Source organism: Gouania willdenowi, chromosome 9 (assembly GCF_900634775.1).
Source record: "Gouania willdenowi chromosome 9, fGouWil2.1, whole genome shotgun sequence".
Classification (NCBI taxonomy): Eukaryota; Metazoa; Chordata; class Actinopteri; order Blenniiformes; family Gobiesocidae; genus Gouania; species Gouania willdenowi.
This window is the reverse complement of record NC_041052.1, coordinates 22,907,826-22,931,723: the sequence shown is the minus strand read 5'-3', so window position 1 is coordinate 22,931,723 and position 23,898 is coordinate 22,907,826. Positions and strand designations below refer to the sequence as shown.

The 23,898-nt window shown below is 40.5% G+C and overlaps 1 protein-coding gene across 3 annotated transcripts in view; it reads left to right on the top strand.

The window, feature by feature from the left end:
• Positions 1–23,898, top strand: part of LOC114469378 (tetratricopeptide repeat protein 28-like) — a 242,792-nt gene that overhangs the window by 79,075 nt on the left and 139,819 nt on the right. The window contains exon 1 of one of the 3 annotated variants that reach the window (XM_028456877.1): positions 1,547–2,306. The exons of the other annotated variants lie outside the window; for them this stretch is intronic. Within the exon in view, the coding sequence (XP_028312678.1) occupies positions 2,280–2,306 (27 nt within the window). The 5' untranslated portion in view covers positions 1,547–2,279. Of the gene's footprint in view, positions 1–1,546; positions 2,307–23,898 lie in introns of those variants that run through there. 3 annotated transcript variants of the gene reach the window in all.

Genomic DNA, 23,898 nt, shown 5'->3' with positions numbered 1-23,898 from the left:
AGATACCACAGCACAGTTTCAAGAAGCTTTGCAGCAAAGTAAAAACCTGTGCCACAGGTTCCTGGAGACACTTTAACTAGACTTTATTACAGTAAACAGACACAATCCATTCCACAGCGCGGCCACAGCTTGTAATTGCAACTCTCAACGTTGATCCTTTCTTACAATGGAAACGTTTGCAAGTCATCTTTATACAAGGCATGGTTAGGGTTTAAGGATTTCTGCAATAAATATATACAATTTTAAGAAAGGGTTGTTTTCTGAGATTGAACAGACTGCTCACTCTTTTTTTTATTGCAATACTCACAACGAAATGCCACTCATCAAGCACACCGTGAATATATTGGCTAAATGTAGTCATCAACAGATAACTTTGATGCCTGTGTGCACAATATAATAATTTAATAATACTAAAATAAAATTTTAAAAAATGTGTTAAAATGACTAACCATGTTGTTCTAGAAAGAAACACTGTAATTTTTCTTTCACCACCTGCATACTGGTACTTCCTCTATCTCACCAGATATTGTGCCAATATCCTACACCAGAGATGGGCAACTTTTACCCCAGTCAGGGCCACATAATGTGATTGTTTGATCCGAGGGTCATATTATCAACATTCAATTCTGCATTTGGAAACATGAGCAATCTGCACAATGTTTTCATTGTGTGTATTTTCTGGCCATTTTTGTGTGTTTTTGTATATTTTTCTAGATTTTCTTGTGGTTTGGAGTAATTTTGTGTATTTTTGTGTTTTTGGAGTCATTTTGTGTATTTTTGTTGTTATTTTGTGTTTTCGGGGTCATTTTTGTGCATTTTTTTTGGCCATTTGTATTTTTCTGTAATTTTGTATGATTTTTTTGAGAATTTTTGTTTATATTTGTTGTTGTTTGATATGTTTTGAGATTTGTTTTATGCGTTTATTGTGGGGCTGCATAAAATTAGAGCAATGGTTGCCAAACTTTTTGTGCCTAAGGCACACCAAAGGACAAGTAGAAACCTGAAGGCACACCTATTGTGCAAAATAGCCTTTATAACGCGTGTTAGCACTCAATATCATGGTCAATATCTGTAAATGTGCATAATTATTTACTCATGCCAAATAAAATGTGAGAAAGACAACTTTATTACTCGTGAAATATTTATTATTGAAATTAGATATATAGTTTGCCTCTGTATTGTTAAATGAGTGCTTACAAAGTAGTAAATTAAAAAAGACATCTTTTTGTGTAGTTGTATATTGCAATAAACGTTTGGGAACCACTGAATTAGAGCATGTGTGTCCTACAGTAGCACCCCCAGGAATAAGGCAGTTCTATCAATACTATCCAGCCATTAGAAGAATATCCCAAATTACAGCTTTCAATGAGGCCAGTGAGCAGGTCGGACTGTATGATCTTAACAGAGGTACAGTTAAGTAAGTGAGAGTTTTCTCTGCGCAGTGCACCTCATTACCGGCGGCGTGGGCTCGGTGCGTAAAAGCGACGCGCGCACTTCTTTCCTGTCCATGCTGAGGACGGCGGCGCTATGACCCTGCTGACGTACAAGTCCGTAAACTGGCAGGCTGGAGGAGCGCTGGGAGGGAAGTCATCGGAGCGCTGTACTCCAGCTTGTGGCTGTTGCTGGAATCAGGATATCCTTCCAGCCAGTTCCTCGCAGAAATTCCGGGGATGTTTTTTTCCTGGTCTGACCCCCGCTCCTCCCTCCTTTCCATGAAAGTAGTCTCCCTACTTGTCGCGCCGTCTCCACCAGGCTCTGTTTGATTATTTCTCCACCAGGACTTCCAAAAGTCTGCTTCTACTGAGGGAAACGGGATTTTATCCAATGTGACCAATGTTTCTGCGTTTTGGCACACATTCGACCAAAGAGGACAGACTGGACATACGTGATCTATACCCGCTGTCCCCATTACAGTCTCCATTAGTAAAAAGTTAAAGAATTTATCTCCTCCCAAGACGTCGTCTGGGCCGGGGCTTGAAGGACCGGGCTCTAACGGAATCCCACTTTGGATTTACGCACAGGACCTCTTCGCCCAGACCCCACCAGTCGGCACCAGGAGTGTCTCATTCGCCCCTCGGACCATACTGTGGATTTACCCGCTGTGTGGACTGCGCTGCCTCAGCCTCAATTTTGTCGCAAACTGACAGACCACCATGCAACACTTATTGGAAAAAAATCTGCTGCAAGGAAGTGTAGAGGCAGCATGATTCTGGATTTTTCTGAATCTAAACAACGTTCTCATGTAATATCTTAATGCTCTTCAATTTTGGTTTACAAATATGATGAAATGGCAGCCCCGGAAGAAGGTGAGTGTTTGGCGTCTGTTTATGTGAAATGGATGTTTACCCTTTATTTAGTTTACATTACAAGTTGACATTAGGAGTGCTGCGCCACAGACTGCTTGGACTTATACTAGAAATGATTTCCATAGATAATAGGCTGTCACAGCAGCACTGTGTTCTAATTAATTCTTAGAAAACTCTATTAAAAAAGTCCAGGCATCATTTTCCTTTTACTTTATTTCTTATCTTAAAAGTTTTTATGTAGTTCCAGTAAACGATAAAAAAAATAGAAGAAAAAAATGTCCCCATAGTTCAGTGTTATGCCTTTACATGAATAATAGAGGTCTCTAGGAGAACAGTTCCACTATCATGTTGGTGGCTGTGTTGTTATTTGATACTCAGATTTGTGTTTAGCATGTGTTGTATGATGTGCACTAACCAAAAGCAACACATAGTCCAAATATCACCACCATGATCAATACGTAAAGAAATAATCTTCTATTTCTGTGCATTTATGTAATATATATATAATACACACTGGATGTTGTGAGCTAAAAGGAACATTGGACCTTTCAGGCTACCTATAACTTTCCCCAACAAAAGTGTATACTGTACAACTAAAATGTTTATCCTGCTTTCTTTTTCTGTGTTTAAACCTTATTTTTTTTGTCCTATTTAACTTAGTGATAGTGATTTCTACCATTGTTCTGTCACCTGAACTACTGTGGGTTACAACATGGGAAAAAAATCTGAAAATCATCTGGGGTTTACAAAAGTGTACAGATTTTTACCAGCAGGGGGCACTTGTCTGACAAGAAACAGATTTCAAGCTATGCAGATGTAGTGAGAAGAAGGCTGAAAAAATACTAGGATTGACAACTCTTCTTACTGTTTGGTTACCTTAGGAACTACTTTTTTTTGTCCATGTCTAAACTTTTTTTCATTATACAACCGTTCCTGTGTTTTCGTTTATGTCAAGCCAATCAATCAGTGTCCAGAACAGTGTAATTGATGTTTTTGAAGCTGAGCCTTCAGTGTTCTTCAGTGGAATTCCCTTTAATTTAATGTCTCCCTGTTGTTTGTCCTGCCTTTAATGTGCATGATCTCATCCCGAATGCCAGAATAAAAGCGAACGATCAAACCAATTTTCTTAACGTCCAGTGATCAGCAGAGTGAATGCTGTGAGCACGCTCTAATGATTTCTACAGCTGTGCAGCGTATCTGCCAGAGTCATCCACAAGGCCCCTTTGAGTACTAAAAGCCTTTGGAAACATCCTCAAAGTACTGTGCTCAGTCTTTCACACCCAGGTTACTTATTTATTGTAATTCTTACTAAAGCAAGCCCACAAGATCACTCTTTTTGGTGACTCTGACACTACATGGTTACTGTGTTTAGAGTGGTGTTGATCATTGAGGTTGGGTTTAATGTGCAGGAGGACAACCACCACAGAACAGCAATGCACTGCTGAAAATTTTTCAAACACTTTAAGTGGATGAAGTGTTTTTGTGTCCGTCTGATTTTTTTTTTTTCCCTTCACCCTGAACTCTGACTTTAGTGTAGATGATGTGCTCTGTCTGAGATATTGCAAATAGCAGGCATAGCACTGGAATGATAGAATCAAGATATCTATGCTGACTGACATAATGGAGAAAGCAATGTTTAGTATTTCATTCTCAGAGCTCCTTTAAAAAAAAAAAAAGAAACACACGTACAATAACATGACGAACCCTTCTGCTTCGATTTTATCAGCTTTTCAATCGGCCTTTTTTTTTTACTACACTTGTAAAGCAATAGGAATCAATAGAAAGTGTAGGGGAATCATATTGATTGAGGACGATTGTCCAGTCCACCACCTCATAATGGATTGCACTAATGAGTAAAAATTCTGCATCAGTAATGTTGAATAGAGGAGAGCAGTTCCCATAATGCGGCTGGCAGATAGCTCATCTCTTCTGGTAAGAGACTGAGTAAGAATTACATTTCGTCATGGACTGATTCATTACCTTTCTCTTGTGGTTTCATAGAGTTGCTCTGAATATCAGAACAGATTAGGAAAGACTTTAAAACAACATCAAATTGTGGAAAAGAAGGTGTCTTATCTTGTTTATCTAGTAGAGCTGGACAAAAAAATCGATTTAATCAATTAATCGAATTTGTAGATAAAAACGATTTTTATTTTATTTATTTATTTATATTTTTCTTCTTTACCACCACAGTTTTTTCGGACTTTTTCGCGTTCCGATATGAGCCAGCCCCGTCTTTGTTTACGTGTGTTTACCCTTTGAGTAGGCCATATGTGTGCCACAGGCATGTTCAATTTTTTATTCCCACTATGCTGAGATGCTAAGGGAAGAGTTTATTATTTTTTAAATTGTAATGTTATATGTTATAAAATATGTAGTAATCTGATTTCTTAATCAGAAAATTGAAGCTACTGTGAAGTTGCTGTTGCACTTTTGCTTAAACTTGGGCTAAAGCTTGAAATTGTTGAATGACAGAACCTCATTAACTTTTTATTTTGGGATTGTTCTATGCATTTTAACTCTTGAGGACAATCACAGCAATAAAGTTGCACTTTAGACAATATATCTGATGTCTGCAGTGATTTTTAAGTAAATTAAAAAAGAAAATTGAAAATCAAATTTTTCTTTAAAAAAAATCAGAGACTTATTTATTTTTTTTTAGGTAAAATTGCCCAGTCCTAATATCTAGATAAGATCGCCAGTGAGTATCAGTGTCCACTGCAGAGACACTTCAACATCTTTTTTCCAGCTACAGTTATGTTTGTATTATTCTTTAAACACAAATATTGGGGCATGGACTTTCTTTAAACATTCCTTTGGTTTTATAGTTTTAGGTCTATTTTAGGTTATGATCTCTGTGCTTTCCTGACCAGAGCACTAACAACCTGTTAAAATGTTGGTGGGTCTCATATTACAAAACCAGACTCAGCATTCAGAGTTCACATCATGCCTTGTGGCGATGTGACCAAGTCAGAAGGAAGTTGCTGTTTGTTTTTGTGGTCATGCCAGATGTTTCTTTGAGCTCAACTCGGTTGACATAAGGCCTTCTCACCTGGGACGGAAAAAATGCTCCTGCTCATGTAACTGTGCTTCACTGAAAGCTCTGACTTTTACCATCAGCTGGCGCACCTCACATCTGACCACATTCATTGGCTTTTTTTTTTTTTTTTTACCCCAAGGGGGTTTCTCATGCTGCCTTTCCTCTTTAAATTGGTATTATTTATGAGAAAACCCATGAGGCTAAAGGCCTAGCTTCCCCTAGCGTTCCATCAGCCCCTGTGACGTCTCATAGCTTGCAGCAGCACAACACTTTTAGAATACATTTACAGCTGGGGAAAACCCGTCAAAATGTGAGGAAAAAATGCTGGAAGAAATCTGTGGAACTGCCTGTCACTGTGGGGGGAACGACTCACTTCAGACAAATGGAAAGGGCTGGACAAAGATTGAGATACAGGGTCCAAATGAATGGGACCTTCAAAAGTTAGATTTTAGGAAATGGGGAAACAGATGGGTTCATATTGTGTGGAGGAAATGGGATTTCTGTTGAAGCGTACAGACTGATGTCATTTGAGATGGTTGGAATTTGAGTTAGAGAAAAATAGGGAAGTGCTGGAGGCAAAAGAATAGGATGGCCCATGGGGTTGATATTTGCAGTGTAGGAGTGAGAGACCCTGGAGTGATGCAGTAGGTATAATTAATGATAGCTAGTGATAGCACCTGCTGTTCCCGATGCTGCGCTGTATTTACGGCCCAGCATGCCAAGTGGAACAGGCTGCGGCTGCTTGGCCTCCCCCCTGGCCCATCCTCCTGGGGTGTGAAAAAATAGGGTGGGGGAGTGGGGTCAAACATCGACTCAGCAATATGGCTAGAATTTATGTGGTAGTAACTCGCTCTGTTAATCCCAACCCACTTCCTCCTATTTGGAGAGCTGGACAGAGATGAAGGACAGTAAGGAAAATGCTCGGCCTCCTTCTCTCCTACTGTGAGCTCGTGGTATGTATAAGCTGCAGGCATATATACCTGATAAGGCACTTGTGGGAGTCCACTGTACAAATATACCAGCAGAGACAATAGGGACTGAGCCAACCTGCTCTCATTAATCCTCATTCCTGGGTTTTACACATTCCATTGTGAGTGTTGAGATGGATTTTTAGATAGAAAGTTGTAAACAGAACAGAAATGATTTATGTATTGAACATCCCATTTGTAATGTTTTCCTCTTGGCTTGAGAACACTCAAATCTGATTTGTAACACCTTTCCTCTACCCCCACCGATGCTTCTGTTGGAACAAATGGAGCCGTGTTTGAGTTTATTAAGGTCATTGTACCGTGGGCGTGGTCACCCGCTCCGGGGCTCAGGAGGTGCCTGCCACAGGGTTCCCCCACTGGGAATAAAACAAAGCTGACTTGATGGGCCACATCAATTGGAAACATTTCCTATTTCTATGAGGTGGAACAGTCCTCTGCGGGATTTAAGCTCTTTTCATTGGTATAGCTTCTGTGTTATGTCCTGAGTCTGGTAGTTTTAAAAGAAACTCCGTGTTTTGAGATTTGTGCTTGATGAAACTCATTTAAAATGAAGTCTGTCGAAAGCACTGAAGCAAAAAAAAAAAAGACTAAATACTCTGTATACATTCCCCAGTTATACCACATTTATAAAAGGCACAGCTGCCAAAAGCAACAGTACCTACATTCCTTTATAGCCTAACTCTGGACCGCCTCCAGCAGGCTGGGTGTAATATCAGTTTAGTGTTTGGTTCCTGCAGCTGTCTCCAACCAATGTTTTGTGACAGACATTGGTTTCCGAAGAGGGCTTGTGATCCCGCCTCGATGGAGACGTGTGAAGAGCATCTCTAATACCACTCTGCCTTATAGTGACGCCCCTAAATCCCACTAATTCCATCTCTTCTTTTGTCGGAGATGGGATTCATAAGCCTTTCTTTGAAGGCTCAATTTTCCACTAGTGTGTTCATGGCTTAGCTGGTGCCCTCTTGTCACCACAACTCACCATTTCATTTCTGGGATTGATGGTGTGTTTTGTCACCCAAGTGGTCAGCATTTTGTCCTTGAACAGATTATTGATGACTATTGAGTTTGACTCTATTAATCCCCTCGTCTTCATGACCAGTGGATGAATGAACGACACGTAGCACAGAAGAAAAGCAAACAGAACTCCTCCCAGCCTCTGGTTCTCATAGAGTCCTCAAGAACAAACAGGTGCTGTGTGCAGTGTTTTTGCAGTCAAATGGTGTAGCAGGCAGGCACACACAGCAACTGCCCCAGTGGAGTGTTTTACCAGGGGTCACCGAAATAACCAGACCCAGAGCCGATTGTTCTCACATTCCGCTGGCCTAGCTGAACCTGCTTCCTCTTACTTCTCTTGCCACATTAGTGAAGGTGAAGGAAGTAAAAGTTTTTTTATGGCTTGTTGTAATTTCCTGCAGGAGGGGAACGAAAGGAGGACCATTTAGCCCTTTACATCTTTGTTTTTTAGGGTACAGCTTGGCTGCTATTCACCATTCATTCATTCATTCATTCATTCATTCATTCATTCATTCATTCATTCATTCATATGACAACATTTATATCAGACTTGTCTTAGAGTATTTATGAGCCGTTTACTACAGTCACAATATGAGGGCCACAAGGGCTGCCATATTCTCTACGGGCTTGTCTCCTGAGGGAGACTCATGATGCTAGTTTTCGCAACAAGCCAGACAGACAGGTGGGGACTGACAGGCATGCTGGGATAGATTCAGTAATGAGCACTATAGAGCAAACCTCTGTTGTCATCCCCATTATTCTCCTACTCAAACGATTGCTCAGTTCATAGATTTGATTTATTCAATTAACGCTTCTTTTGCAATCAAATGGAGATACAGCTTGTGAATGTTTCATTCGTCCGACTGTTGTCACTGGGATTCCTGTCTGCTATCTCAGCTTTATAACTGTTACTGTTTAAGTGGTTTGTTTTCATCTTGTGTGCTGGGTTTTTATATTTTCTGGCTTCTGTAGCTATTGGTTTCATGAAAATGATTGCGTGACAGAACTTATTTGTTTCTCATTCATAATGTCCTATTCGGTTTGTACCTTGTAAGCAATGGACTTGACAAGCATGCGATATTGCTGTGTCAGATTGGAGATGATGGATGAAAACTGTGTGATATTGTAAAAGATGCTGAAATACTTTTTTGCTTCTTTTGTCCTGGCTTTTACCCCCTCCTTCACTGCTCAGTCCTGATCTATATTCCTGTGGCTGGGGTCACAGGCCACAATGCTGCGCATATTGTTCAGCAGTCTAGAGAGTTCTCCAGTTACCCCTGTGAAATCTCAAGCATCAGCAGCTTCTGAGCTGTTTAAATATATACCGCAGGAGTCTGAGCCAGACTCCACAGTGTGTCTGTGGCATCATGCCTGCCTTTCTCACTGCGTAGAAACTGTGTTTGTAGCCATTGCCACCTGTCTTGGTGTTAATGATGAAAATCACAATGAACAGAAACATGGTTGGTACTAAAAGTGCTGCTCCGTACACTGGTATGTACACTGGTTCCAGCCACTTCCATGAGGGCTGTAAAAAAGACACATAATCACTCACTGGAATGAAAGACTGATACTTGGCACAGAGCACTTGGTGTAATGCTTCAGGTGCAAATTGACCCTCCCAATTTACATTTTGGAGTATATTGATCCGCCTCTTCTTTGTTTTCCTGTAAATAGTGAGTTTAACTGTACAGAAAGCTTGTAGTACAGGGATGTCCAGAAGCGTAGGAGGCGGGCGGAATCACCTACTACTCTCTTTCTGGCCGCCTTCTACTCTTAAAGCTGCAGTTTGTAGAATCCTCTCTCCGCTCCGTTTTGAAACCGAAACCAAAATTGAACCTCCCTTACCGGTATATTTTCTGAACGATCTTAGTGACTTTTTTCTCAATATAGACTAGTGACAAATGTATGGACTTTATCTTGTGTTATTAGAGATTTTTCTGGTGGTTTAGAGACTCTAACATGAATGCCTGTATCACTCTAGTTACTGTACGGAGCAACGTGGCTGCTGCCGTCAGCTCGTCCCCGTCAGAGAGCTCACAGAGGCGGCTGTGATCCCTGCTGACTGCCGCTCTGAGCGGACTGACGACCATCACTCCACTTCCAGACTGTAGAGTTAATTCACCTTGAATAAGCTTATCTTGGCTTACACACGTCTGTTATCACTCTCTCTCTGATACCTGTGTGTGTGTGTGTGTGTGGCATGGACCCTGCACAGTACATCCATGAGGACACAAAGTGATCAGTTCCTCCTCGGTATGTTTGTGGCTTTAAACTGTTGCTTCTCGACCTCGGTTTGCCTTTTTCCTTTTGATTTGCTGTGTAACTGTTGTGTCTAACGCTGTTACGGAGACGTTTGCTGGGATGTCCTTCATTACACTTTTACTACCGAGGGTACCTGAACGCCCCTCGACTTCAATCGAGCAGCCAATAGTAAACACCAAAAACTGCTCATGGAGCACACATGTTAGTAGAAAGATCTGTGATTGGCTGAAGTCCAGCGTCACGCTCCTGGATTTATAGATGTCATTTTATCACAGGCCCCTACACAAACTGTTCTCAGGGCTCGAGATTGCGACCAAAATGATCGCATATGCGAGTATATTTTCAGTGCGTGCGAGTGAAAATTTTATCTGGTCGCGTAATGTCACCTATAGGTAACTTTATTTTTGACAGAGTGGCAGAGCGCTTTGTCACGTCCCACAGATTGCACCTCTATCTCTCTCTCTCTCGCTCCACGCTGTGGGTGAGGAGACAGTGTACGCTCACGTAACTTGGCTGCGGGTAATGCATCGGTGAATGTAAAAGTAGAAGTATAAAGACCAATGTGCTCCTTTGGAGTGCGCACGGAGCCAGACGTAACGAGCCCTTCACTGAGTGCGCGCTCACATTGAGGGCAGCAGGAAAATGGAAGAACGTGCTGAGCGCAGCATGGAGGGACCAGAGCAGAGGTCTGCAACCTGCGGCTCTGGGGCCTAATGTGGCCCTTTGACTCTTATGCAATGGCTCCCTGTAGCTTTAAAAAAAAAAAACTATTGAAATAAATAGTTATTTTTACAGTCTATTAATGATTAATGACAAATGAAATCAAGATATGATTTGTTAACCTGAAATAAATCACGCTGTTCAATGACTCAGCACCTTCCTTCTTCACCTTCTGCAACATCTACAGACCATCAACTGTCCTGCACCTGTGATTAACCTTAAGTTTTAAATCCCTAGTAAGATAATTAAACCAACAAAAACACTATTCTGGAAGAAAATAACGTTTTTAATTATGTGGGGACAGATTCATTTAACCACCAATGTGCAGGTTAAATATGCATGTTTTATGTGTGGCAAGAAATGAGCAATTAGCATGTGTTTATCACATGATCATGTGTTACTTTTTGTAGCCTTCCAAATACATTAACTAAAAAAAATCTTCTTTATTTAACATTGTGTTCATGTAAACTGAGATGTGTAAGAATTTGAAGATGCAAGATACTGTTTTATTTCTTAATGTCAATTTATTTTATTTTAAACTGTTTTTAAGTTTACATTTACATGATGAATGTAAATCAACTCAAATTAAATCAAACATTATTCTGTATAATTTTAACTGTATAGAATTTATTTCACTGTATTGTCTTCATTGAGAAGGTTTTTTTTTGGCTCCAGGAGGACTTTAATCCAGGTGAGATGAGGTTAAATGGTTCATTGTAGAGTAAAGGTTGCAGACCCCTGACCAGGGGAAGAGGGTTAGGAGACCCCACGATCAGAGCTGGACCCTCGGAATTTAATTCCATGGGGTGAAGCAATGCAGACGCTAAGTTGGTTATGATACTGTTAAGTTAATTCAAGTACAGCCTTTCTGCAAAATAAAAAAAACAGAATACATGTAACCTGTTGTTATGCTTTGCTATTATTTAAAAACATTTTGTTACGTCTTCTTTTAAAATTACTTAAAATAAATTACCTGTTATTTCAGCCTTTAACTTCATACACAACTACGGTACATACATATGTGTGTTTTTAACAGCTAATTTTTGCTGGCTCTCCCGGGCCACCAGCCTCCTCCTCTCTCTCCTCATTTTGTATTTTAAAATAATCGGTGTTGGACAGCTTCCGTCCGGTAGAGGGTTGTCTTCTGATCGAGAGGTTGGGGGTTCGATCCCAGTACCCGACTATGTGTCGAAGTGTCCTTGGGCAAGACACCGAACTCTAACTTGCTCCCAGTGGTCGACTAGCGCCTTGCATGGCAGTCCTGTCCCATTGGTGTTTGAATGTGAGAGTGATTGGGTGAATGAGCTGATATGTAAAGCGCTTTGAGACTGCTTCAGTGTGGTGATAAAGCGCTATATAAATCAAGTCCATTTACCATTCATTTTAAAATAGCAAAACGCTTGTTTTTCAGAAGTTTGTCCGGCTTTGGTGTGGAATCATGTGTGTGCTGCGCGTGTATGAAGTATCACTCCGCTCGGCGCCTTCTTCCCCGTCCCCTGTCCCAGGTCCAATAAGCGCACCACCCCCAACCCCCGCCCCACGTCCGCTAGACATGCCCCCCATGCGCTCTGTTGCTACGCGTGCCCGGACGCCTCAGCGCATAATTCCCTGTTTCCTCCTTTTGGATTTTCATGATAAGGTCATCCTACGCACTCACACAGATGCGACCAGATGAAATTTTCACTCACACACACTGAAAAAATACCAAATATCATTTATGACAGGGCTCAAGACTTGAGGCCTGTCATAAATGATTCTTTACCCCTTTAGCACTAAAAGAATATCTGTAATATTATGTGAATTTTTGTAAAAGTCAGGTTTTTCTATTAGCTCATTTCTTTGTCATCATTATCATGGATACCAGATTTCAACTTGTAGATGTATCATGCAAACAAAAACTAGGTGAGAAAATACATCATAATAAGAAAAGTGCTTCAAAATAGACAGAAGAAAAGCTACAATTACACTAATATAATGCACCAAAATCCACCATATAGCATAATTTTTGCAAAATTATTCGTAGGGGGGCATGCCCCTTGACCCCACTAGCCTACAACTTTTTTTTTCTGGACATCTCTGGTAGTGGTCTGGCACATTTTGTATTTCTATGTATTTTTTGGGAGACAATATTTCAGGCTGGGATGCTACAGCTGAATCTAAACTCCTGAGCGTTGTGGAGATAACAGATAGACATTTTTGTTTATTGCAGTACCGTTGTTGTTAGTGCATTCTTTGCAGCTGCTCCCTATAGGGGCACACCTGTAACACAGTGGAGCAGGAGGGCATTTGTGTATGTGAAATTACCCCAGCTTCAGTCTGTCAGTCGCATGTCTTCATATATCCATCAGGTGTTGTCCAGCCACAGCAGCCCTTGACATATTAAAGCTGTGTGACTTCCGCAGATCCATATCGACTCAAACTTATTGGCAAAAAATTGTATATTCCCCAGAAAACTGGGACATTTCCTTATTTATAGCACAACAGAACACAAAAGCTCAACAGCTACAGTATGTGCCTGAAACTCGTATGAATTTACATTGGCTTCGTAAATGCTAAACACTGCGTAGCTGTTGTTGGTTCAAGCTAAGCGGCTGACATTTACACCCAACGGAAATTTCTCAGTGAGCCACCTCCAACTCCATCCCCTCATTTCTCCATCTCTGCATAGAGCTATGAGTAGATGTGGGCCGGAGGCGGAGCAGGTGCAGGCTGCTGTGGTGGCACTACTGATGCACAAACACACACACGGGTACGCACCAGGGAAATGAGCTGGCTGTGTACCAGTCATAGCAAAATGGCAGACCAGAATTGTACGGGGACTACTTTGTGCAGGTTGTATTTCCTGGTCTGAGTAAAGAGTGAGCAGGTGTTTAGAAATTTAAGCAGTTCTTCCTGTACTGAATGTGTTCTTGGTCTCAGAGGAACAATTTAGTCCTGGTAAAATCATGTTCTTTGCAAGATGGTTGGCAGTGCTGAGGTCTTTGATCGTTTGTGTTTTTATTCTATTAAAAAAAAAAAAAAAAAAAAGGAGTTGTTTTCAAGGTTTGAATCAGAAAATAAATCAAGTATAGTTTTTAACAGTGTAGGCTCAAAATCTAAGAGCCTGTGCACAGAGAAAATAACTGCTTTCTTGCTTTCTGAGGGGTTTGTTGGATGTTTCAGCATGAAGAAACAGATTGGCCTCATATTCTGTCTGTCTTGCTTCAGTAGTGCCTTTCCTCCCTTTTGGTTCCTGCAGTGCTTTGTTCTGAGAAATAAAAAGTGCCCTGACATTTGGAATGGATTTCTAATCAAAGCATGAGACAAATATAATGGCTGCTTGATGGAGCTGCCCGTGTGATGATTGTCCATGAGACTGCTTTGATGAAATACTACACTTTTTCCTTCTTCTGAAGTCACGAAGCGACATTTTTCATCAAGGTCTATCAGTGTCACCTTTACACTTTTAAAAAAGTTGAATGACTGGAAAACTCCAAAGCAGGCTGCCAAGATTTGGGTGCAGATTTCCTCCTCTTTTTTTTTTTAATGTCACAGCACATTTGACACATTTTTCTTTGTGTGAATGGAGTTCTCAGTCGCTTCACCACAGAGTGGCAAACAGACAGATGGACTGGCAGGTTGACAGATAATAGGGATGTGAATGTAGAGAGTGACACTTGTTCTGAAGCACCTCTCATTACAGTCTCTGTCCTTATTCCCACAAAAGGGGACTCATTCAATTCCCTGCCTTAATTTCCTGTTGTAGCATTATTGTTCAATCTGGCAATTAAATATTTCATCTTCTGAAATGTATGCAAAACGAAAAACTGGGTTTTTCTTTCTTTAGCGTTTGACACTAAGCTGACTGGTTGTTACAATCAGCCTGAATCTCTTCAGTGCTTTCCTATATGTGAAATTAGACTCAAATGATCTTGTTTGCCAGGCTGTCCTTGGCGTGGCTTATGGTGAGCGCCTAGGGGGGCTTGTGAGAGGATTGGGGTGGGAAGTTCTTGCAAGGAGGGGGGAGTTTTGAAACCTGATTAGAATATAGTTTGAGTTAATTAACTGAGGAGTTTTAACCCATTCCGTCTATCTATATGTAATCTAATTACAGATGGTGGTTTTCTAGTTCCTATCAAATAGGAATGTAACTGGTCCCATGAGATGAGACCCCTCCCAGCTTCCCCTTCCTCCTCCTCTTCCTCTCAGGGTTGTGCAGAGGAGTGAGCAGATGTGATGTGAGCAATCACAAAGCTTTGTCTGTGTGGCCATGAAAAGCCAGCATGCCTGTTGTACACGTGTTCTCTCTTTCTTGTTCTTTTTTTTTTTTTTTTTAAAATACAATCCATTGTTTTATTTTTGTGTCACTGTTGTCAATTGCCTGCCAGTCCCATCTTTCCGTGTGTGTTCCGGCAGGTATTTGAGTCTCAGTTGTATCATCTTTTTCTCCATTTTAATAGTGATGAGTGTTGTGATCAGATAGTTTAACCGAGCGGTGCCGTCACCCGAGGAAATAGTGGGCTGTACGAGACCATTTCAGCTGCAGTGCGCACTTCAAGCCTAATTATTAACAGATGGTGGACCTCTCATGTTCGTTTCTGTCATTCCGTTTCTTCGACGCCTTTGTTCTGCCGACTTCTCTCCAACTTCTTCAGCTCTTGGTTTCTGACTTCTCTGTGCAGCAAACTTCTTCGTGCTGACATGCTCTTTTGTTTCTGCTTGTTGAATATCTGAGCAGCTCTTGTCGTGGCAGCTGATTGGAAAGATCAAGAGCGACCGTTCAACTGCAGTTTCTCTTTTTATGAGAAAAGTTAAAGGCCAAAAAATGCTTTTCAAGCACTTCTGTCTACTCTCAGAGATGACACTCACACTTGTGCCAAAGTCTTTTTCTTTCCTGTCTCACATCTTTTTCCTCCCCCTTTTTGTTTTCTGTTTAAACTCCAACTCATCTTCTCTCCCTATCTACTCTGCGCATCCTCTGTTCTCCGTTTTTCTGTGCGGGTCTCACAGGAAGAAACAGCCCTCAGCTATATGTTGGCCCGTTTCTTTGTTCATTTCACATTTCACAAAGTTTCGACAGGTAGAAGAAGTGCTTGGCCAGCATATCAATGCTCATAATCCAAGATAATAAATCATGTTTTAGCAATTTAGCCTGAAATCATTGCCCCAGCTTTTCATTCATTCATTCATTCATTCATTCATGTGGGTGTCCTGTCAAGCTCTAACCCAGTTGTGGGCAACTCCAGTCCTCTAGATTCCTGAGACTTTTAGATGTCTCCCTGCTCCAACACACCTGAATCAAACGAATGGCTCGTTATCTGCTTCTGCAGAGCTTGATGACAACACATTGGTTTCAACCAGGTGTGTTGGAGCAGGGAGACATCTAAAAGTCTCAGGTATCCGGCCCTCGATGACTGGAGTTGCCCACCCCTGTTCTAACTCATGGCATCATTAAAGATATCCATGAACCTATTAATAAATAAGTGACCATAAAAGAAAACAAGGCCTGTTTTATAATAGAGTTTTTTTTTAATACACGGGGACCCAAGTCGTTTTCCCTGAGACGGGGAAAAAAAAAGAGAATTTTCGATTATTCTGCGAATGTGTAAGTCCGTAAAAGCATAAAATTAGATATCTGTGGAGCATTAAATTAATTCTGAGACCTCGACAAAAGGTCAAAAGATATTTTCGAACTAAACCCACGATTAACTTTCTGTTGGACATACAGTCTTAGTACTCGGTAAGAGGTTAGTCAGTGTGGAATTGGTATTTCCAGTCGCACATAATCCATCTTGAAAGTATTTTGAGGCTTTTTGCTATGTAAGGCTTACAACTGAATTTTCAGTATTGATTGAAACCCATGTACTTAACGTTTGAAATGTTGCTAAAGTAACTTCCCAGAGTTTTTTCTCTACTTTGTGTGCACTCCTCCGACACCACATTCTGCTAAAGATTGCAGAGGGGAGACTGTGGAAGCCAATTAGGATTCTATCTTTATGCACCCATAGAACCCCCACTGTCTGTCTGTGGCCCTCGCCTCAGTCAAAATAGCACCCACTTCTCCTGAGCGGCCCAATTTGTCAAGATCACTTATTCAGATTGGTGTCATTTTGAGGGTGGGCCCCGAGTCTGCCGTGAGCGATGGATGAGTACGACAAGAGCAGATGAAAAGAGAAAATGCAGATGATCCTTAATCTCTTTTTGAGGGGTTGTACCTCCTCTTTCTTTTCCTCCCTCTTTATCTCATAATTCTATTTCCTTTTCATTAAATGTCCCCGCTCTCTCCCGCTGACCTCCCTATTCCTCTTCCTGATTTCTCTTTTCCGAGATGTGCTTTCTACCATCACCATCTCCTTCGTGCTCGATTCATTTTCCCACATTTCCATGTGCCCCCTTTTTCTTTCTTTTGCCCCCCTTTTCCCTTTCAATTTTAGAAGCGTACTCGTTTAATGTGCAGACAACACTGTAATAACCCCATATAAATATCTAGGCTAATCTGGTCTTTCATTCGTTTGTGTACATGAATATTGCAAGACTGGCTCTCCTATGCTAGTCCTGATTAATTCTCAATCTTTCTTTCCCTTGGTTAATTGAAAAGCATTCTAGCTGACTACAGTCAGAAGTTGTGCTCCAAAAAGCTCTTTTCTCAGCCTGCACTCATGTAGCTCTGATCTCCCAAACCCTCCCATCCAACCTAAAGCCTAAAACTTTTCAAATGGACACCAATCACAAGACTTTTTCAGGAGAGGTGAAGCAGACTGTGGGGAAATTAGGTTAAGTGTGGAAACTGACCGACCTTCAATATCACAACGTCCTTCGTATCAGAATCTGACAGCTCTTGAGAGCGTAGAAATCAAGGGTTGGGTGGGATGAGTTGTAATTGGACTGGGATAGCAGAAAGTAGATGAAGCATTTAAGGCTCTGACCTGTCTGTTTTTAACGCTTCAAGTGTGTGAGACGACAGTTCACCTTTGTGGTTTTTTTGACAAGAGCTTCTGCCTCCATCTGAAGACAGTAAACAACCTGTATACACACACTTAATCCCTGATAGTTAGGGCGGATGAAACCCAAAGGACTGACACGCCATGTAGAAAATATCAGTGCTGAATTCATCATTTTGTGCATGATATTTTCTCCTTTTTTTGTTTTTTCATATTCTTGGTTTTTAAAAAAAAGTCTTAACTGTAGGGCGCTCTTTTACACAGGCCTCTCCCCTTTTTATCTGATCTTGCGTAGTTACTCGGGGGCTGTGGGGGGTTGAGTGTGTCGATCTCATTGAAAACAAGGACCTCCATGTTGCCCCCGGACACATTCTCCCTACCAAGCAGCTAATTTTATGCAACCCTCATCATTGCCGTTAGAACAGAGAACGAGGGAGATATTATCTTCCGCATTGTGCCAAACTAAAAGAGGGAAATCGAGTGGAAACTCTTGCAATGCATAAAAGCATCCCTTACATTACCATGGGAGCATGTTTTTCTGCATTCATGCTCTTTTTTCATTTATAATTTTTCCATTAGAGTCAATTTTACTGTTGCTGGATTTCTATTGTGTTTCACTGTTTATGCTCAGGGACATAGCATGTTTTTACCTCAGCCTAGCTGGATTTAAACATATATTTGTGTTTCGAGCACAAAATCTTGAGAGGTTCTGACGCCTATAGTGGGAGTTTGTTCAGTTTCAATCTAATTGCACTTGTTTCTTCACATTTTAATACCCGTTATAGAAGTCTCCAAACCAAATGCTCCTCTCCACCTTCCTCCTGAATGCTTAACCTGAAAATTCCCACCACATTCCGCTGCAGTGCCTGCAGGTTCATGGGGAGCCTTTAAGAATGGAAATGAGATGCATAGTGGCACTGAGTCAAAGAGCAGCAGATTGTACATTAGCGTGAATCGTCCAGCAAATGTTTGGTAATTTTATTTATTCAAATTAGCCCAGAATCCTGGCAAAGGAGCCAAGGGTGCAGAGAGAGCGCCACCATGGACACCTGCTCTATTAACCCTACATAATGTGTTTGGTGAGTGTAATTACATGAATGAGTGCTGAGTGTGTCCCACTGAAGCACAAATAGCAAACACAAAGTTGTTTCGCAAAGGTATTAGGTAATACTATCTGTTTGTTTTTCCAGAGTTATCCGTCATTTAGCTCGACACTGACTCTAAACCCTTGCAGAGGGACTGTCTTTCTGGTGACTTTAGACAGGATTATTTATGGTGGATATGGTTGTCGCTGGTGATTGACTTATTGCGGGGTCACAGGATGTAGGTGGATTTAGGTGCTACTTTATCACTCTTACCTTGCCATTTTTAATCATGTCACGTCCCACTCTGTCAGTTCAGCGGGTCACCTCCAGTATCTGCATCTGTATCTGTTTGTGTGCGCTTGCTATATACTTTGTACACACCGGAAACCGATTAATGCTATTGATTTGGACCACACACCACAACCCCACACTTGTGTATATATTTGTGTATGAGACAGAATGATTCACTGCCCTGATGTTTTTTGTTGCTTTTGGAGGTCTCTATCACTGAATTTGCAGTGACTGCATAAAAAAGTTACAATTTACTTTTTTATAAAGACACTGTGAACTTTAAAAATGTGCAATAACGCAAAACAATTTTGAATCATGATTTTGATAATGGCTCACTGTAAGGCGCAAGAGGGTGAATGAAAACAATTTACCATGGCAGTAATCCATTCTCTCTCCGTGTGAAAACTGGGCGCCTTCAACCCCAACTAATTCTCCTGCAATTTAATCTTGAAGCCTGGTATATTTTGCTTGTAGCAACTTATTTCATTAACATATTCTCTATTCGGTTTGTTGCCGCTCTTTTAAGATTTCACATCTTATTTTCTAGTAAGCATCGTTCAAACCACTTCATCAGCATGGAGTGACAGAAAATTTAGATCACAGCTGTGAAGTCATTATTAAAGTCAGTCTTCAGAAAGTAGCAAATGTTAATTGATTGATATGAAACGGGGATGGAGAAATAGGCCACAGAAGTCTGCTGAGTTTAGGTTTTTCTAATTTCACTCGCTCAGATTTCTTATCAGACCTACCAACTCCAAAATCCTAATTTGATAATTATTTGTTTATGATTAAATGTGGGACAATATAGCATGGGACTGGATATCATAATATTAAAACATCACTAGATGTATCGTAAGTATTGTCTGTCCAGACGGAAAGTCAAATAAAAGCATGGTTATTATTCCAGCTAGGGCCGGGACAACGCGTCGACGTCATCAATGACGTTGACGGAAAAAATATGTCGACGCAAAATATGCGCGCCAATGCATCGTCTGACCAAAACAAAGATGGCGGCGCTGGAGAATTACAATGCGAGTGGCTCTATCCGAGTTTGAAAAGTGCAAGGCAGTGAAGACATGCACTCTTTCATCGAAGGTAGTTGATTTTTATTTTGAAATTTTAAGTTGAAGAGCAATAAACATATATTGCAATGTTAAGGAATTCATGTTTTTTTTTTTTTTCATTTTAAATATGTAAATTAACATGTATGAATTACTTTTTCGATGCATCAAAAAAATAATCGCTAGAATAATCGTTTAAAAAATAATTGTTTATCCCAGCCCTAGTTCCAACTGTAATTTTTTTTTCCTTTTGTCTATCATGTCATAAACTCTGTGTATTGTCCCACCTTTATGTCTATATAAATATATATATCTTGATAGCTTGACCTTGTTTTCAAAACAGTGATTGTAAAAGCAGCAGAGGTGGAGAGAAACATGTTTTGTGATATAAACTGCCGTGCAACAACATCCTCAAGAAGTCACCACATTGCAATTTTTCTTTCTCCTGTATACAAACTGTAGCCCTCCCTCTGAATCCTTAGGTGTGTATGTGTGTTTGTGTGTGTGTGTGTGTGTGCGTGCTGAAAAGTGCTTCCTCCTCCTGCTTTCAACTGGAGTCCAAAGCCATGACTGATGGGTTTCAGGAGCCTCCTGCTTGCCTCGCCTCCTTCAGATGATTTATTATTGTACAGAAATTTACCTTTGCCAACGTGTATGTGTACGTGCTTGTGTGGCACAGTATGTGTATGGGGGCGTGTGCTTTTTGTGTGTGTGTATGTCTGTGTGAGTCAGGTCCTTGACTTTGACCAGTGCTTGACAATGGATTGTGTATTTTGTTGCCATGGGATTTGTCTTTCTGTAATTTAGCTCAGTAAGTGTCTGCAGCTCTCCACAGCGTGCTACTCTTGACTAAGTCTCAGCTGAGTAGATATCATGTCAGCTGGGTATTAAATGTTTAATGCTAGTGGATGTAGACGATTGCCTTCCACTTGTCCTGATTAAATATTTAGGTCCATCTGAATGGAGCATTTGACATTGGTAGGTGGTGAGGGACCATGTTTGCAGTGTGAAGTGTGGGAACATAACTGACTTCCAGCTGTCTATTTGGTTGTAGCTATGGCACAACTGGGACTGAGTAAAACTAGAGAATGATACTGAGTGGGAGGGCAGAGGGGAGACTACATTAGTGAATCATCTTCTATATTGAGATAGTGTTATCTATCTATCTATCTATCTATCTATCTATCTATCTATCTATCTATCTATCTATCTATCTATCTATCTATCTATCTATCTATCGTAATTGATCTTATAGTAATCTGATAAAGATAAGATAAACGTTATTGCCTGTCCTGAAACAGTGACTGAAATTATTTTTTGACACGGCCACAACAACAATAAATACACCACATTGAAACACATAAATGAAGATAATCATGAAAGAATGACATTTTTAGTCCTCAGTCACCAACTACTAGTTCAGCCAGGACCGCTTTTGTCAAAATAAATGATTTATTTACAATAATTGTGTATTAAGATTTGTATAGCGCCTTTGAGCGCTTTACATGTCTATGCATGCAATCGTATATTTGGCGGTATGGGTCTGTTCTTGGACCTTCTTGCCCTTTCCACGAGTTTACGTGAAAAGCCGGAGGTAGGGAGAGCGCTCCCCCCTGACCTTCCCTGAGCCCTGGCTAAAGGCTAAAGCAAGGAGAGCAGTTAGCGGAAACTCCCAGGAACAGATCAGAGCATATGTTAATGACAAAAAAATTGACACCCAGTTAGTTGGATACATACTGACCTGGAGGAAATGAGGTGGAGGTGGGTTGCGAGATGCTTGCTGAGGTGGTATGACGCAGCTGTCGTGATTTAAGTAGTGCTTCCTGTATGCTTTGACCAAGAGGGAGCCTATCTGGGCCGTCGGTTGATTGGAGGTGTGGCTGGCTTGACGTCCGCTGCCTGCCTGAACTAAAGTTAGCTCAATTTTAGATCTTGATAGAAACATCCTCCACAGTCGGCTGCTTGTTTTGGAGTTAGCTAAAAAGCCAAGACAAGTTATCTTGTCCAAGAAAAGACCTAAGTCGGCATAATCTACACATTCACCATGTCTCCTTATGCATTGCCAACAACCTATTTTGAAAAAAGCAACATTTAATGCACTGTAACTGATTTTGTCACCATATTCTTGTGGGATGTTTCAACACTCTGACTGTGTGTGCAGGTGTTGCACTATGTGCCATAGTATTTTTCATTTGGTTATTAATCCTATTGAACATGTGCACAGGCCTGAAGGGATATGAACAAAGAAAGACAAATCACTCTACTTAAAAAAACAACATGATTGGCAAGTGTTAAACATACAGTATCTGTGACATTTTGTTTTTATTGTAGAGCAACCTTTAGATCTTAGCAAAAACAACAATACATATATTGAATGCCCTTTTTTATAGGCTTTTGTCAGGCTTTTATAGATTCAAAGCTGGTAATAAAAGATAAAATGAAGGTGGGTTCAACCACTTTTCATTAAATATATGTTTTATTCCATACAATGTAAATATTTAGCTGGATTGCTGAGCAGTCACTGCAGTTTTTTTTAGGGCCTCTTGAATTCCCCAGTCTGGCCCTTACCTACTGTATCCTCCCTCAGGGAATATGAGTCAAAACATCAAGGACATCTTGACATGGGACCACTGAGAATGATTTAGGTCACTTCACAATGCTGCTCACACTGGCTACATTGTTTAGGGAAGCTCACAATGGAAACCTGCTCTCACAGACATACCCAGTACAGAGGACATGATAGATTCTTCTGAGATGAGGATGCACAGTAAATTCTGGCACTAAATCCCCAATAAACACATCCATATTCATCAGGCACGGACTATACAGCAAAGTGTCACCAGAAACAAGTGCCTGCAACTGGGGAGATAAAGAGGAGAGAAGCAAACTTGGTCCAACTGGAGATCATTCCCTCTGGTCAACAGGCAGAGACAAAAGTAAGCAAAAAGTATGTCTGACTGAGTGTGTCGGCTCGACTGGCCCTTTGGATGACCCTCAAAGGGACAGGGGTATGATCAGAGGCAGGGTAGGACTTCCAAGGGAAGAGCCTGGAGGGAGGAACATCTGCCAGATTCACTTAACAGGAGATAAAAGTGCATCCTACAGTAATGTCCTTGATAGGAGTTGCATATACTTGTAATTGTGTAACTGATAATTAATTACAATTATGACATCAATATAATTGTAATTGGAAATATATGTTGTCGTAAGGCAAGGCAAGGCAAATTTATTTGTATAGTGCATTTCATACACAAGGCAACTCAATGTGCTTTACATGATCAAAAAGTGCAACAGAAAACGTTCAACAGCTTAAAATCTATAAGTAATTGAATTGTGATTGAGTTCAAATAATTGACTTTGTAGTTGTAATTGACATGGAAATTATATAAAAAGGTCATTAAGCGCAAACCTGTGGAACCATGTCACAGTTCTTTTGCTAAAACATACGTAGTTAACAAATATTAAAATATGTTTCATATCATATCAGTTCTCTTGAGGATCATTCTGCCATTTTTTTGAAAATATAAATCTAAGGGTTTAGTAACAAAAAAAAGGCTCAGACGCCCACACCAAAAATATTAAAACCTATATTTTCCTGGATAAAGAAGTGTAACAAAGTAACCAAGAGATGAGAAACAAATTAGATGATAGATAATATTTGTTAGTGTATTTTACAGCTGATTTAAGACATGGGTTAAAACTGACCCGTTATCATAAGAGATGCTAACAGAAAGCTGACACAAGGAAGGTTAAGTTTCCTGGGCTTATTTATTAAAGGCTCAGTAATTGTGATGAATTGTAATTGAACTTTAGTAATTGAGAATGTAATTGTAAGTGACTTCCAGGGGAAAAATAATAATGTGTTTGAAAAATGTAATTGACCCCAATCCTGTTTAGGACTGGAGTGATTCTTGAATTACACTTAACGCACACTGTCCCTTCTTGTTGTATTCCTTTAGCTTTCATATAAATTGTAGTCCAATTTTAATTGTATTGTTTGTTTTTTTTTATTTGCACCAGTATCTGTTTGTTTGTGCTGTAAGGTTGTTTTATCACTGCTTTTCATTAGTGTTGCAGAATCAAGCCTATGATTAAAAGGTGGTTGGGGGAAGGGGACTAAATGATCCTGTTGTAGCCCTGTTGGCTATCTCTCGTAACACAAACCTATGTCACAGCTTGTTAGTGATCCTGTAATGCAATGACTCCGCCT